Below are 15,099 nucleotides of genomic sequence, written 5' to 3'. Positions count from 1 at the left end.
TTTCCTTTCCTCCTGTGTCTCTAGGGAAGAAGGGAGAGGTGTGGTTTGCTGTCAGCATCAGACCTGGGGATGTGCATTAATTTTTGGTTGTTGCCTTAGCAACCCCAATGTAGGGAAGTGTTCCTGAAGGCGTTACTTTTGTGATTTTTATACTCCTGAGATTTTGTCAGCTTTGTTACTTCAGGGTTATCAAAAACGTTTGCAAGGTCTACTGGCTGACCACATCCACCTTAGTTCATTTACATACCCAGAAACATGCTGCAAAGCTTACGCAGAATTGTCCAATACTTCTGCTTTCTGTCCTCTGACAAGGCATTTATATCCTATGCTGGCCTAGATGAACTGTTTGTCATGTCCCCCATGTACAACTGGGCATGAGGTTCACTGCATAGACATCAGCAACTGAGAAGCCCAATGCTGATACTTAGAACTCACATATCCTGTGAATTTCCCTAGGACCAGGGTCTGATTGCAGGCCAGTCAAGAAGTCCCCTAAGAAACCTTATCTAGATAACTTCAGATTGACCCTTGTGTTTGCCAGTCAGTGCAGCTCATTTTGTCACCTGTACAAGCCAGTGGATGCAGCTGCCTGGTAGATACTCTTGCCTCAGCTCTATACAACTGACAGGTGTATAGTCTAATAAGATAGTTCCCTAAGTTCCCTTTCCAAGCTCACTCCCACAACTGGTTCACATGCTCACCAGTGGGAGCTGTGCCTAATAGGGTGGCTCTTTGAGTTCCCCAGCTAGGCCTGTTCTCATTCCCAGATCCTTACTGTGTTCACTGGATGCTACTATCATGACATGGCCATCCCACAGTACTGGCGCTTACCATAGAGAGGTTATTTTACTGTGGCATAGAGAGGTTATTTTACAGTCATTTTGGTTCTCACCAGTGAGTGCTACAGGCTAGCTCAGCTTTGTGCACTTCTAGACCCAGCTTTTATATGACCTGGTGGGTGCTATGCGGTAACCTGGCCTATTGCAACCATTCTGGCTCTTGTGATCACCAGTGGTGCTAGAGCCCATCCTAGTCTGTGTTGTGCCCAGACAACATCCTTAAAGGTGCTGCTGCCTAACATGGCCTGGTGTGCCCACAGCCCGAGCCATTGCATTCACCAATCGGACATGCAGTCCAAAGGGGAGTCTGCAAGTCTCCCTTAACAGGCCTGTTCCCTGCCCAGGTCTTCTGCCTGCTGGCAGGTGGTCTGTGGTATCATGGACCTTCTGAATTCTCACCTCTTGCTGAGTTCAGCTTGCTTAGCCAGGTTGGGTGTGGACCACATCTTGTCCTGGTTTCTTGTGTGAGCTTGCAGGTACTGGGCCTGGACTGGTCTGGCCTGCTGCAATACCTGGCCAGCACATCAACAAGCGCTACAGCCCCTAGACCACGCTGTCATGCATGCCACTAGGTGCTACAGTCTTGCCCAACCTGTTCTCCCACAGCCTCTGCTCTTGCATTCACCAGCAGGGGAGTCCCCAGTGTTTCCCCACCAGTCTCATTGCCAGGTCTGGGTCTTGCATGTGCTGGTGTGAGTTTCGCACCATCCTGACATGAACCACCCACAGTGTCAGTTCTTGATGATGGGTATTGTAGCTAAGTCCAGTGGGCGTGGACCTCACCCTGTCCTGGGTTTGTGTGTGCCAATGGGTGTTGAGGCCTGGTCAATCCTGTCCTATCCCCAGACCTGGCCCACACATCAACAAGTGCTGCAGTCTTACCTGTCCTGGCTCTTGTTCTTCCCAGCAGGAGCTGTGGACTAGCAGGGCAGTTCCCCAAGTTCGCCTACCATGCCTACTCCCAACTCTGGTTCTCATGTGTGCCAGTGGGTACAGCAGCCCTCTTTGGCATGGTCTGCCCTCAGTGCCAGTGTTTGCCCCATGCACCAATGCTTTTCTCAGCCTGGACTCCACTTTGTCTTCTGGCTTCAGCCCCCCATAACCACAAGTGTCAGGTGAGTTTGGTGGTCCAACCTGGTTCATCTTCTCACCGCCCATAATTCTCCTGGGAAAATGGTGGGTGCTACAGTCCCACAGAGGTGAGCTCACAATTGCCCTGCAGAATCTGCCAAAGATTCAGACCTCTCAAATTCTGGTAGGTGCTGTGGCCCAGCCTGATGTTGCCCTCTCCCTTGTCTGACTCTCATGGTCAGGTTCTGCAGCCTAGCCCAGCCAGCCGTGCCGCCCAGTCTCTAGGTTTGGCAAGTACCAGTGTGTGGTTGATAGGAACAGTCTGATTATAAGTGTTTACTTACTCCCATCTCCATCTACACTGCTCCATCAATACATACCTGAATGGGTATAGACAAAAATGAATCCATGGGAAATATGAGTAGTAATATTATCAATAATCTTATTTGTATTCTTAATATTACTACACTTTTATCTGAGATTGATGATCTAGAAATAGCTACAACAATAGACCTTTTATGTAAACTATGCTGTGACTTAATAAGGGATATAGTATGTATGTTGGAACTATTGAACAGAAGTGACTCCATCTTCCTAGACTACTGGTGAAATGGAGTCACCTCTCATATCACTCCTGTCAAGAAGCTCTTATGCAAGTAAACAGGTTAAAAAAACAAGTTCTGGTAAAAATTATAAAAGAAGAAAAATATGTTTTGACAAAAATGTAAAAAAACATGTTTTGCAGAATTAAGAAAAAGCCAAGAGTGTTATTGATAGATAAGTTATAACCAATTAAAAATAAGTAAACATGTTTGTGAAGTGAAAGTAACCAATGGAAATACGTTGTAAACAAGTAATAACCAACCAAAAACATTGTAAGCAACTAATGGCTTGACCCCCTGAATTGTATATAAATGCTTTGGTCCCAGTCACCTGAAGCCTGTAGGCTCCCACTAGATCGGAGCCAAACCCCCTTTGGCTTCCACCCAAAGCCAACAAGCTCCCACCAGACCAGAGCCAACCTGTTGGGCTTCACAGAAGCTAGCAGGCTCTCACCAGACCGGAGCCAACGCCCAGCGGGCTTCCATGACAGATAAGCTAAGAAGCGCTCTTGGTGGCTTCCCTCATCCTGTTGGTGTGTGCAGGCCTGAATAAAGCTCTGATCGCAAGCATACATTCTCTTGACTGGTCGCGTTGTTTGAGTGACTGGGCTCGGTGTTCGCGACAGTGGTGTTGATGTTATTTTAGCCCAGCACAGTTATCCCATGTGGACTAGCACATTAGCCTGACCCAGACATACTGTTGGCTTCCCCCTCTAAACCACCTCATCTCAGCTCTCTCACCTTCCTGCAAATGTAGTAGCCCACTCCATCGAAGATTCCAGAAGTCATTCCTCCCCTATCAAATATTCCCTTATCTGCTCCTCCCAGTATGTTCCCCGATCCCTCCACAAGCATCTGCAGCAACCCAACCCATGGCCTGTGTGGCATGTCTCAATCTAGTGTTCCTAGCTTCTCCACTTACCTTAAAAAAAAAAAAAAAGACAGCAAGTATACTTATATATTTGGCATTTACCAGACCCAGAATGCCCAGCAGCTGTTGGCTACTTTTATTTCAATGGTGTGACACTTGCTTACATTTAAGGCATCCTAGGCAGTTGCCTACATCTAGGAATTCAATGATTTTTATAATGCTTTAATGTTTTGTCATTGGGTTTAAGATTCAACATGCACATTTTGGAGTAACAACGAAGCATGTTCACAATAAAACATGTATGTGCAATTATTCTTACTTGTATTTTTATTAATTTCTTTTCAGCCTTTTGATTCAGTCTGATGATTATTTGCCTTGCTTTATAGAAATTTTTTTACATTTTTTTTCTTTTGGAGTAATCAATAAGAAACTGTAAGGACTGGCATTGTTTGTTATACTGGATTAGTTGCTTCCTGTGGCCCGATGTTTCACATTAGTGCTTGTGATTTTTCTTTTTTAGCTCCTGCTACTGTGCCTAGCAAAACACAGGAGCTTTTTACATGGGAGACATGTGGAATTCTTAACTGCAGTCTGAGCTAACCCTGGACATTGTGGTTATATGGATAGTGAACTAGTGGATGAAAAATTCTTTTTCTCTGTAGTGCTTCCTTTAAAATAAATGAGTAAATCCTAAAATACAGAAGCTTCTTACGTCCTGTCTTGTAAGTTTTTTTTCTACTGCATCTGCTTTTCATTTATTTGGTGGTTGGTAATTAGAGAATTTCTTAAAAGATTTATTTTGTTGATTTGAAGGTAGTCGAAAAGGACAGAATCTTACATTTGCTCGTTCACTTCTCCAGTCATTTCAGTGGTCTATGACCCTGACCTTTGTTCTTGCTGTTAATAATTAGTCCTTTTCAATTTGGGAACAGAAACAAGAGTGTATGAAGATGGGTCTGCAAGTTTGACCTTTATCTTCAACATCATAACATACATTTCACCACCATCCCACTTCTGTTTCACCAAAATTTGATGCTTGTTTTTCAATTTTAGTATAATGCATGTGGCTGTTAAGAAGTTCTTTTTAAAGTGAAATCTTTATTCCTGTTGTTTTTAAAATAATTTTTTAAAGATTTATTTTATTTTCACTGAAAAGACAGATATACAGAGAGGAGGAGAGACAGAGAGGAAGATCTTCCCTCCGATGTTTCACTCCCCAAGTGAGTCGCAATGGCCGGTGCGCGCCGATCCGATGCCGGGAACCTGGAACCTCTTCCGGGTCTCCCACGTGGGTGCAGGGTCCCAAAGCTTTGGGCCGTCCTCGACTGCTTTCCCAGGCCACAAGCAGGGAGCTGGATGGGAAGTGGAGCTGCCGGGATTAGAACCGGCGCCCATATGGGAGGTGGAGGATTAGCCAGTAGAACTAATGTACCAACCGCAGATTTTTTTTATTATTTTATTTTCTTCCATTTTTTAAAATTATTGTGAAAATATTTACATAGTTAATTAGGGTAAAAGGTTCAAGGGCTACAGGAAAATGGGTAAAACTATTAATTCCACATTGTTTGTTTCATGTATCTGAGGTAAAGGGGGATATTGAGGGAGAAGCCCCACCCGGTTTCCCGCCCACCCCAGGTCCCGGATGTGGGGCATGCTATGAGGTTCTTGCTCAAGTGGTCTGATATCTCACCACTCCAAGCACAATGTGGTCTTTGAAGAATCCACTGATTGACATAGTCCATCATAGAGCCTCCATTTGCCCCATATTTCGCTGCCAACATATAGCTGAGATGGTTGATTGACTTGTTCTGTCTTATGTCTTTTCTTGGTTAGGGTTCTGAGTCTAGCAGTTCGATTGGGGAGATCTCCAAAGAAACTTTGAGGTATTCCTAGACCAGATTCTTATATGTTCTAGCAAGCACAGGGCCCGGCACAGTCCATCGCCCCAATCAGCTGGTGGTTGCAATTGCTGGGTTGGTTCTGTTTTCAGTCCTGACTTCCACTGGAACCAATGGGTGTTGCAGTCCAGCCTGGTTCTGCCCAGCACACACTCGGCCCTCACATAAACCAGTGGGAACTGCAGCCTAGTTGGAGAGACCCACAATAACCCCCACCAGGCCCGCCCCCTACCCTGGTTTGCCAGTCTGTGTAGCAGTAGACCAGTCTGTCCCACATCCCATTCGGCTCTCGTACATGTCAATGGGTATTAAAACCTTGTTCCATCTAACCAGCTCCACTATCCAGCCTTCACGGATGTTGTTGAGTGTCTCTGTGTCTAGCCACCCCAGCCCCTGTCCCAGTTTTCATGCCCTCCTGTGGGAGTGGTAACCCAAGAGGGAGGATCCCACATTTTCCCTCCAGGCCTCTCCCACTCCCGGATTTTGCACTCTCCAGGTGGTTCTGTGGTTTGACTTGACAGAATTAGCTCCCAGGGCCAGCTTCTGCCAGTTGATGCTGTGGATAAGCCCAAACATCCCTCACCCACTCTAATTTATGCTTGCACCAGTAGGAACAATCAACCCAGCCTGGCTTTTCCCTGATCTAGTCCACATGCAGCGCATAGGTGTTGTAGCCCTGCTTAGTCTGGTCTGTCCCCATCCCAGCCCACGCTCTCCAGTGGGAGTAGCTGTCCGGCGAGGGACAAGCCCCTTAATCCCCCTGCCGGCTCTGTCCCTCCCTTCCTGGTTCTCACGTGTGCTGGTTGGGTGCTGCAGTCACATCCGGTACAGGCAACCTCACCCTGGCAATCCATAATGTGCACTGGTTTTTGTCGCGACCAAACCCAGCTCAACCCACACTCTGTTCTGGTGTTTGGATTTGCTGGTGGATGACGTGAACTGATTCAGCCTGGTCTTCCCCCGACCCATGCCAAATGTATGCCAGTGGGAAACTTTCCATGGCCTGTTCTGGGCTGTTCTGCGCTTAGCTGCAAGAACAGCTTCTGCCAGAGTAGCTCTCCATCTTTCAATGAGCAAAATAAAATGGCTAAGATACTTTACAAATTTTTGGTCTCCTTGTTAGCTATTTTACGTATTTGAGAATTCAAGATATCTATGTGATTGACTTATTGTATGTAATGATATTTAAAGTTTTTACTAAAAATCTTTTTTTCTTTTTTTGCTTTCTTCTTTTTAAAATAAAAACAGAATGCTGCATTTTTGTATGGACTTGGTCTGGTCTATTTCTACTACAATGCTTTTCATTGGTAAGTTGGTTTATGCCAGGTATTTCTACTAAGTTATATTTGTGGTGATTACACACAAACATGGATGTACATTATTTGTAATCTATCATAAGTTCATAGTTTCCCTTATAGGAATAATGGATAGTTTTTAGCATTGAGAGAGTAATTGTGGTGGTAAGCTGCAAGATGAGGCAGTGTGTATAGATACTTCATGATTCTGTGTATAGAGACTCCTGATATGTTCAAAGACATATAGAGGACAATTACACCTAGTTTTGTTACTGTTATGTATAAACTGTCCTGAATGTTTATTACCAAAATAAATTTGTAGTTATCATTATCTAAAGGTGAATTCTTAACTTGCATAGTTTTCCCTTGTGATTATTTCTTCCTCATCTGTTTTTGAGCTAATTTACTCAGTACAGAGTGAGTTTTATTAGTCTACAGATAGACATTTATAATATCTGCAGCTCTCCCATGCCATCAATTAAACATTGCTTTAAATAATCCTTAAGCATGTCACTAATTGTGTGGTGAATTGTGGGTAAAACTGGTAACAGAATGGGACTAATCTGCTTCTGTGTAAAGTTTTTGAAGAGTCAGAATATTCAGAAATTTGAATTTAGTAACCTAATTCTATTGATATAGAAAATAGGATTTTGTGTTTTTATTTATTGTATTTATATACTGATGCAAATAACTAATAATTTAATGCATAATGTTTACACAGAGAAAATAGTGGTTTTTTAGCATATAATTGTGAGTTGAAATCACAAGACCTTTCTGATCATTTACAGTTGGGAAGAGCCTCAGAGTTCTTAAGTTAATCATACAAGGTATATTTATGAATAAGACTTGATTTTCTTCACTGATGATCAAGTTCTGTTAGAAAGATAATACAGATAATGTAGGGGCCCAGTGCCGTGGCCTAGCAGCTAAAGTCCTTGTCTTGAATGCGCTGGGATCCCATATTGGATTTGGGACCCTGCACCTGTGTGGGAAACCCGGAAGAGGTTCCAGGTTACCAGCTTCAGATTGGCTGTTGCGCTCACTTGGGGAGTGAATCATCGGACGGAAGATCTTCCTCTCTGTCTCTCCTCTCTGTATATCTGACTTTGTGATAAAAATAAGTAAATCGTAAAAAAAAAAATATAGTGTAGAACTAAGATTAAAGGTAGGGACCCGATATGGTAGCCTATGGACAAAGTTCACACCTTACATATACCAGGATCCCATATGGGCACCAGTTCTAATCCCGGCAGCTCCACTTCCCATCCAGCTCCCTGCTTGTGGCCTGGGAAAGCAGTCGAGGACGGCCCAAAGCCTTGGGACACTGCACCCGTGTGGGAGACCTGGAAGAGGTTCCTGGTTCCCGGCTTTGGATCAACACATCTGTAGCCATTGTGGTCACTTGGGGAGTGAATCATCAGAGAAAAGATCTTCCTCTCTGTCTCTCCTCCTCTGTGTATATCTGACTTTCCAGTAAAAATAAAATAAATATTAAAAAAGATTAAAGGTAAATTGATAAGTCAGCTAAGATTGAATTAAATTCCACCTCTTAGAAACAGTATCAGTTGAGCTGGCGTCTTTGCTGTGGAATCATGAATGATCTTACTTTCACATGTTATACTAGAATTAGGAAATTCACAAAGAAACAAATATGAGATGACCCCTGTATGTGCCATATTTGCTTATAATGATTTCTAATCATGAAAAGCGAAAATAAAGCCTCTGTTGGTAGACTTTAGTAGAAAATAATGGAATCAGCACAACATCTTCACTTCAACTTCTCAGAAACCTTGTTACTGCTTGTTCTTTGAATTGTTTCAGGAAAATTTAAAGCAGTTATTTAGACTGAAGTCATTTTGAAACCTTAAGTATTGTCAAATAAGTGACAAAATTGAGAAGACATTGTACCAAACTTTCTTCCCTGGGTCTATTCCTTTTTGCTATTTATGTATATTTTGCTTTTTATTAGCAATTATATTAAAACACAGTAGTTACAGTGAAATAAATAAGTCAATCCCAAAAGGACAAATATAATGTTTTCCCTGATATGACGCAAAACTTCATGCGACACATAAAACAGTAGCTATATAGGTAATCCATGTAGTCGTCTAGAGGAGCTCTATAATAGAGATTGTCATATCCAGCTGTGAGGATACAACACAGTATGCTTCCTATACTTCCAAATCAAAGAGGGACCCCCAATGAAACTGTTAAATATCTTGACAATAGGATGCTGGACTCTGTCATTGTCCGTACCTACAATGTCAAGATATACTTAAATAGCAGATGATGAACTTATGAGTGTTCTGTTGTATAATATAGGAGCAATTAGTAGAACGAAGGATATTAGGGAGGAGAATAGTGAAAATGTTAGTGGAACTGTTTCATAAAATAAATTAAAACATGAGAAACAAGAACAAAAAAAGGTAGCCACGTTCTTTCTGTATTATCAAGCAAACTACATGTAATTATTAGAAACATAACAGTGTCCTTTGCTATGTTTTCTCAGGGCAATTAAAGCATTTCAAGATGTGCTTTATGTTGACCCCAGCTTTTGTCGAGCCAAGGAAATTCACTTACGACTTGGACTAATGTTTAAAGTGAACACAGACTATGAATCTAGTTTAAAGGTACGTGGATAACATTTTTCACAGGAGCATGCAAATATGCATGCATGTATGCTATTGTTATTGAAATTTAATTAGTCTCTAATTAGAAGATGTAAACACATGAGGTTGGTTTCATAGTGCAAAAGTGATGATGCTGACTGTTGTAGTACCTTGTATAAATATTAAGATATTTTCTTAAGTAATATTATTTAATTATTAACAAAATTTAAAATATTCAGGGCCATTGTTGGAGCTACTTTGCCCAGCTTGCCTGACCCCCAGGCCTGGCCCATGTGATCAGCAGTGAGAGTTGTAACTCATTAGGGGAGTTTCCCAAGTTCCTCCAGTTGACCCACTCCCAGACCCGTTCTCATACATGCCATTGGGTTTTACCAGTGCCCGGCCCAGTCTGGCCTTCCATTTGGCCTTGTACAAGCTGGTGAATGTTGCAGCCTGGCCCACCAAACACCCTATTCAGGATGCACATTCGGGTGCTGCTGCCTGACCAGTCCAGACTGTTGTGAGTTCCTTTACCTGTGATTAATGGCAGGCTCCTTGGTCACACCTAGCTTAGTCCAAAACCACCTCAACTCTTGAGCTAACCAGTGGGACTAGAATTTGCACAGGGTTTGGCCCACATGTCCCTCACAGGATCTACCCCCGGATATGGTTATTTCATGTGTTGGTTAATGTCATGGATCTTTCTTATCCATCATTCTGTCATGTACTAGGCTATCGTCCTGCTAGACCAGCCTCCAACCTTAGCTTTTGCATAGACTGGTGTTTGGTGGTCATTATTGTTCAGTGGTAACAAGTTCTACACAGGACTTGAAGGAGGCTGGTTTATCAGTCTGACCCATGAAGATCATATGTACCCTTTCCTCCAAACCACTAGGTCTCAGGACCCTCACTTACTTTCAAAGGAAAAGTTACTCTGTTGTTGAGAGTCTTCAGGATTGATTCGCAACCCATAAGCACAGTGGGCTGAACACGAAGGTACCTAGGCAGTAATTCATAGCCCCAAACCCCAGAGCTCCCAGCTGGGCGGCCAGTAGGTATAATCTGGCGCCAAATGGTGAACTGGCTGTCCAGGGAGAGTTCACCACGTGTACACAGTGGCTGGACTCAGTACTGCAAGCATGGAGATGGACCTATCCTGGAACCTGCTGGAAGTTTTAACCCTGAGAACCCAAGGTTGTTCCCTCCCAAACCAATCCCCTCCACCACACGATGTTGGCGGCAGGTGTTATTCATTTTTAATTCTTCTGGGCTGCTCCCTATTGTGGTTTTTTGAACTCACCTTCTGAGACCTTGTCCTGCCAGAGAAGTTTCCCAGGCCCCTCCATCAGAGACTCTCCCAGTGTCAGCTCTCGTCCACACAGCTGGGTCCCTGGCTCGGCCCTACTAAGTCCACCTCCTGACATAGTAGAAGCAATCGCCTTTTCTGAATAGGCTTCAATCCATTCTGCTTAATGATACAGATACAGCCCACACCTAGCTCAGCAAATGCAAAAACCTAACCTAACCCATCCTACACCTATCCTAATTCTGTCAAGCTCCAATGGTTGCTGGGGTGTAGCCCAGTCCGGTGTGCTCAACTCCAGGCCACACTTGTTCTTAGATATGCTGCAGCCATGTACAGACCAGAACACAGCTCCCATTCCAGCCCATATGCCTACAATGGCAACCACAACCTATCCAAGATGTCCCCTAAGCTCCCAACTAGGTCTGTTTCCAGTTGTAGATCTTGCATGTGGCAATGGTTGCTTTGACCAAGCTTGGCATCATCCCTTACCTGTCATGGCGTTTGCCTTTGGATGCTGTAGTATGTCATGACCTGGCCTGACTCAAGTTCCAACACTCACTGATTGGTGCTGCAACCTGGTCCTATTACCATCCCAGGTTCACACAAACTTGTAGGTGTGACAGCCTAGCCCAGCTTGACCTGAGCTCCACCCTGGCTTTTGCTCTTGTGTATGAGCCAAGTTTTGCTTGGCCTGACCTGGTCTACCTGCTCTCCCTCAAAAACCAGCCCACACATCAGCCATCAGTTGGAGTTACCCTGCCCAGGCTGCTCAACTCCTAGGCCTAGAACATGTGCTCACCATCAGGAACTATGATCCCAATCGGGGAGTTTCCCAAGTTCCCCCACTCAGCCCACTTCCTGACCCAGATCTCACATGCTCCAACAGATGCTAGGTCCTTGTCTGGCATAGCCTACCACTGTGTCTCAGCCTTTGTATGAGCTGGAGGTGTTGCAGTCCAGCTCTTACCCACTACCTGTGCTTCAGCCTGGACCTGCCTAGCCTGCTTCCAGCCCCAGCACCTGTAAACGTCAGCGGGTTCCATGATTACTCCTAGTTCAGATATCCACCACCCCAACTCTGAACCTAACCAATGGGACTTGTATTTCCACAGGGTTGGGCTCATTTATCACTCCCAAGAATCTACCCTGGACATGGTTCTCTTGCACGCTGGTTAGTGTCATGACCCAGCCTAACGTGACCCATCCCCTGTTCTGACACTCAATCAGGTACTGGCATCTAGCCCTGGCATACATGCCGCAGGCACTGTTTTTCTGTAAGCTGGCTTGTGGCAGTGATGTTGTGCACTAACAGCCCACATCAGGACTCCCATGAGGGCTGGTGAATCAGTCTGGCCCACACAGATCTTTTGGAATCTCCCCTGCAAACCACCAGGTCTGTCCCCTTGCTCACCTGCAAGTTTAGTGACCCCTTAGCTGGGAGTCACACTGGATTCATTCCTCACCTACATGCACAGTTACATACTCCAAAGACTCTAGAGCTCACCATCTATTGGACAGCTGGGCAAGCCAAGTGCCGCTCAGCACACTGGCCATCCAAAGCACAGAACTCACTCCCCGGGTGGCAGTGGTGGCTGTGGGTAGGGCCTCAATCATTGAGTCCTTCTTGGCTAAGGTACCCACAGTAGTCTCCATGTTGCTGGAGGCTCCCTCCACTCAAGCCCCATGGCCAAACTCCTCCTAGACACCTCTTGCTGCAAGATGGTGGCAGCAGGGCATAGCCAGGGATTTAGTCTAGTTCCCTAGATATTCCCTTGTGGCATACTTAGTATAAGGGGAGAAACATCTCAAGACTGGGCAAGCCCTGGACTTGCTCACCACTTGGCAGGTGAGCCCCTGCCCCAAACATTGAGTCTAACATGGCTCAGGCTCTGTTAGCAGCCACCACACTCCTGGAAGGTCCGTTCTGCCCATTTCTTAACTGGACTGTTTTTGTTGCTGCTGATAAGTTTTTGGAGTTTCTAGTAAATCCTAGGTATTAGCTCTTTTTCTGTTGTGCAGTTTGCAATATTTCTTTTTCAATATGTTGGCTGTCTCTTTCCAGTTATGTTGGTTGCAATACAGAAGCGGTTTAGCATGATGTAATCCATTTTATTTATTTTTGCTTTAATTGCCTATGGCATTTTCTAAGAAATCTTTACCAAAGTTGTTCCTTGTAGAGTGTCCAAGCATTTTCCTCAGGAAATTTGTTGTCAAGGTTATAGGTTTAGATCTTTATGCATTTAGATATGTTTATATAAGGCAGCTGCTAGCAGTTTTTCTTTTTCTTATTTTAATATTTAGTAATTCTCTCTTTTTTAAAAAGATTTATTTATTTTTATTGGAAAGGTGGATATACAGAGAAGAAGAGAGACAGGAACATCTTCTGTCTAATGGTTCTCTCCCCAAGTGATCGCAACGGCTGGAGCTGAGCCAATCCGAAGTCAGGAGCTCTTCCAGGTCTCCCACGCAGGTGCAGGGTTCCAAGGCATTGGGCCGTCCTCGACTGCTTTCCCAGGCCACAAGCAGGGAGCTGGATGGGAAGTGGAGCTGCCGGATTAGAACCGGCGCCCCTATGGGATCCCAGTGCACTAAGGCGAGAACTTTAACCACTGTGTTATTGCGCCAGGCCCAAGAGTTTGTTTTCTGTTTGTTTGTTTTTTTGTGTGTGTTTTTTTTTTATTTTTTTTTTTAAGTTAGATATACAGAGAGCAAAAGAAATAAAGAGGAAGATCTTCTGTGTGCTAAATCACTCCCCAAGTGGCCGTAACAGTTGAAGCTGAGCTGTTCTGGAGACAGGAGCCAGTAGCTTTTTCTGCATCTTCCATGTGGATGCAGGGTCCCAAGGTTTGGGGCTGTCCTCAAATGACTTCCCAGGGCACTTCCCAGGGAGCTGGATTGGAAGTGGAGTAACTTGGATACAAAATGGTTCCCAATATGGGATCCTGGTACAAGCAATGTGAGGACTTAGGCACTAGGTCACCACACTGGATCCTTGTTTCATTTATTGAAGACTGTCCTTTTTCCTTTGGGTGATTTCTGTTCCTTTTCATCAAAATTAATGGAGTATAAATATGTGAGTTCTTTTCTGGGAATTATGTTGTTGCTGTTTCATTGATCTTATTTGCTTTAGTGCCAGCACCAAGTTTTTTTTTTTTTTTTTAACCATATCCCCGAAGTTCATGTTGAAGTCTTGTATGTGATACTTGCGGCTTCCTGAAAATAATGTTGATGGCGTTTTGGTATATTTGGTTGACTTTTGGTAATATGCACTTTCTGATTTTATCAGTCCTAGTGGTTTAAGAAAATGGCACATTTTTATGTGTTTTTCTATTTTTCTATTGTATTTTTTTTATTTTTTTTAATGTTTTATAGTTTCTTCACTTAGATCCCTTACATTCTTGGTTTTATTTCAAGTTTTTTCCTCCTATGCTTGTGAGTGGTTCTGATCTTATAAGTTATCTCTCATAGAATTGATTGTGCATACTTAAATAGATTCATGTTGTATCTAAACTTTCTTGAAAGTTTCAGTTCTCTATGTAGAGCCATTGGTTCTTCTATATAGAGAATGATGCCATCTACAAGCAAGAATAATTTGAAGTCCTTTTTTTAAAATTATATTTCTGATGATCTTTACATAGTTAATTAGGGTAGAAAATGCAAGTTCTTTTTTCCCCATGTTTTAAATTATATTTTTGATCATCTTTACATAACTAATTAGGGCACAAAGGTTCAAGGGCACAGGAAAGTGGCTAAGACTATCATTTCCACACATATTTTATTTTTTGTATCTGGGGTAAAGCGGGAGGTAAAGGGAGAAGTCCCAGCAATCCTCCCATCCATTCCAGGTCCCCGATGTAGGGCATGCTCTGAAGGTCTTGCTCAAGTAGTTTTGATAGTTCAACAGTTATGAATTGCTGCCAATCTCACCAGAAAATGCAATTATATTTTATACACAACTGCCTGCTATACACCTTAAAACGGCTACAGGGTACTATTCAGCTGTCTCGTGTCTATTTTCATTTTAGTATTTAGCAGTTTATAGTGTTGAAACATAATTTTTACAGAACTTGGCAAATTTTAGGATAGACCAAACAAGCTTTTAACTCCAACAAGGCATATATCAACAACTGAGGAGCAGAAGAGTTTTAGGAGGGGTGTGCAGAGAAATCTTCAGTACCTTAGTGAGGAGTAACTAACCTTTGTGTCCTACCTAGTAAGGTATGTGTGAGTAAAAGCTGACCATTTCCTGTCTGGTTCTAAGATTTCCTTATTGGTCTCTCTATCTGATCTATTTTTTTTTGATGGGGCGTCCAGAGTGACTGCAATGGTCATTGCAAGAGAGGGTGGGGACCCAAAGTTGGAACCAGGCAAGGACCAGAGAAAGCTCCTCTCCCGTGTCCCGAAGGAAGTTTACTGTTCTTCTGTTTCTGCAGACCGCTCAGGGCTCCTGGCTATCATTCCTATGACCTTGGATCCCGGGAGGAAAGATTTGGGCTTCTTCCATCCCGTGTGGAAGATTCAAATGGGAGTGGGTGACCTCAGAGTTCTCGGCCTCCGAGGGCACTCCAATTCCCCGTGGTCTCCTTGGCAGTTGGGATGTAGTCCTTG

At 43.7% G+C, this 15,099-nt stretch overlaps 1 protein-coding gene across 1 annotated transcript in view; it reads left to right on the top strand.

The window, feature by feature from the left end:
- Positions 1 to 15,099, top strand: part of LOC131478772 (lysine-specific demethylase 6A-like) — a 94,210-nt gene that overhangs the window by 42,571 nt on the left and 36,540 nt on the right. Inside the window, 2 exon segments of the mRNA XM_058659344.1 lie at positions 6,530 to 6,588; positions 9,086 to 9,206. Coding sequence (XP_058515327.1) covers positions 6,530 to 6,588; positions 9,086 to 9,206 — 180 coding nt within the window.

The sequence above is a fragment of the Ochotona princeps genome, chromosome Y (genome assembly GCF_030435755.1).
Source record: "Ochotona princeps isolate mOchPri1 chromosome Y, mOchPri1.hap1, whole genome shotgun sequence".
Lineage (NCBI taxonomy): Eukaryota > Metazoa > Chordata > Mammalia > Lagomorpha > Ochotonidae > Ochotona > Ochotona princeps.
The sequence above is the reverse complement of the archived record's forward strand: the minus strand, read 5'-3'. Positions and strand labels throughout refer to the sequence as shown.